This window comes from Camelina sativa, unplaced genomic scaffold (assembly GCF_000633955.1).
Source record: "Camelina sativa cultivar DH55 unplaced genomic scaffold, Cs unpScaffold00487, whole genome shotgun sequence".
NCBI lineage: Eukaryota > Viridiplantae > Streptophyta > Magnoliopsida > Brassicales > Brassicaceae > Camelina > Camelina sativa.
Window position 1 is genome coordinate 108,495 of NW_010921710.1, and position 2,070 is coordinate 110,564.

General features: G+C 30.9%; 1 protein-coding gene across 1 annotated transcript in view; it reads right to left on the minus strand.

Annotated features, from left to right (window-relative positions):
- Positions 1-876: 876 nt before the first annotated feature.
- The window catches only part of LOC104773213 (probable S-adenosylmethionine-dependent methyltransferase At5g38780), a 3,928-nt gene continuing 2,734 nt past the window's right edge, over positions 877-2,070 (minus strand). The window contains exons 3-4 of the mRNA XM_010497795.2: positions 1,507-2,070; positions 877-1,334 (exon numbers count right to left, since the gene is read on the minus strand). Coding sequence (XP_010496097.2) covers positions 1,002-1,334; positions 1,507-2,070 — 897 coding nt within the window. The 3' untranslated portion in view covers positions 877-1,001. The remainder of the gene's footprint in view (positions 1,335-1,506) is intronic.

Consider the following 2,070-nt stretch of genomic DNA (forward strand, 5'->3'; position numbering starts at 1 on the left):
TTCTTTTGTAAACTCATTTCCTTCGGTTTGGATTACCAACCGTGGAGTCTTATTCTTATTAATGTTTGGTTGAAAAAATGGAAAAGGTAATTTGTGTATGCTTGTGTACACACATGTATTAGGTATATCTCAAATTTTTAGGAACAGTTTTACAAGGTTTTAGGGAATGGATATTTTTGAAAATTGATATTAGAAAAGCGGTAATACTTAAAATTTCTCAACAAAACTATGTTAATAGTTTAAAAACTGAATATGATATAAATAAACGAGACTAAGATTGTATTAAAATATATCGATGGAGAGGAAAATTAAGTCAATCAAAGAGAAAAATAGTTTGATAGTTGGCATATCGATCTGATTAACATAGAATGAAAATTTGTTCGTTGGATTATAAATTATATAGTTTTAATTTACTTATTTTTGAATAAATTACCAATAAAGCGTTCTATTTAATTATATTCAAAATTCAGATAATGATTATTCTAAATATAATAATATTATTTAATTGTTTAATTATTAAAAAATTACAAATTTAATTTAAAATCAAATTAATTTAAATTATTACAAATTTAATTTATAGTATTTGAAATTAATTGATTTACATAATGTTTAAATAAATAAATGGATATTATGGTAAAGATTTAATTCAACATTATACTTTTCAAATTACTATAAAATTGAATGTATGTTTCAACTTTCTTATATAATTTAGTGTACTTACAAGATTCGTTTTTGAAACTTTAGGAAAACCTCTTTTGGAAATTATAGAACAATCTAGGCTTCTTGTATTTGAACAAAACCTACGATCAACAGTTGTGGACTGGGACCATATCTTGTAGATTTCAGTACTTAACAATTTTCTTAACAACAATCAAATAAAGAATGTCTCAGAATTAGTAGGATTGATGTTTATTATTCAAGTAATACTGGAAGAGAAAAAGACAAATATCATGTTACAAAGCAGAGATATGACAATACTCTTTAGGTAGATATCATGTCATTCATTTTCGCTTAAGCAACATAAAATAGTTCACATGTTTCTTACACTTTTTAAAATCAATAGGATACTTGGTGAGCTTCTTAGCTAAACGATCAAATAGCTCATCGACCACACCTTGACCGAAATGTTCTTTAATGATCGTATAGAAAATAGCTCTAAACATGGAAGTCATGAACTCGTTGGATAATGGAATATCCTCCAATGGATGACTTATAATCTCCATCATCTCCAAAGTGAAGCTTCTATATTGCTCAATCTCTCTCTCTAGTTCACTAAACTGCGGAAAATACACGGGAATGCTGAACAGCTCAATCGCTTCCACAGTTGTTACACCCTACAAGGGAAAACACAACTACTTTACTAGCAATCTCGCATTAATCATTGTGTTATTTTATATATTGCTAAATCGTTTTAAAAAGATGCTAGACATAAAAATAACATAAGAAAATGACTGTAATATTTTGAATTAGAAAATCTCTTGAAGTCTTGGGATTAAATGTTCTTACCAATTTAGCCATATCCATAAGACAATCACCGATCATGTCTACCACCACACCCTGCCATGTCTCAGAATGGGGGACACCATCAGGCAAACATTGTCCTAAAATAATCATCAATCCTTCTGGAACAATTTCTTCGGCTCTAGCTTCAAGAAAAACCCTCATGTCTTTTGTGAACTGGACCTTGTAAGCTTTTGTCACATCTTCTATTAAATTATTACAATGGATGTAATAGTTGTTCCAAGCCGGAGATTTCTTGTCACATACATGTTCAGGAATTTCTGAAAGCCAGTGAGTCGCGTAGGAAGTATGACCGATGTGGATGCTGTTTCTTGGTAACACTCGGCCATGGAAGGAGCCTGGAACACCGAACGAGAAATATTCTCCTTTAGAGGAAGCAGGTTGGGTTCTAAAGAGTGTGTTGAAGTCATTGTTCGGCTGATCATTGAAGAATACTTGGAACTCAAGAGGGACAAGACGATTTTCATGGGTACTTTTCACACCGTCAATGATATATTGAACAGCATGAAACGTGTTAGGTCCAATAGAACAACCAAAATCAGCAATGTT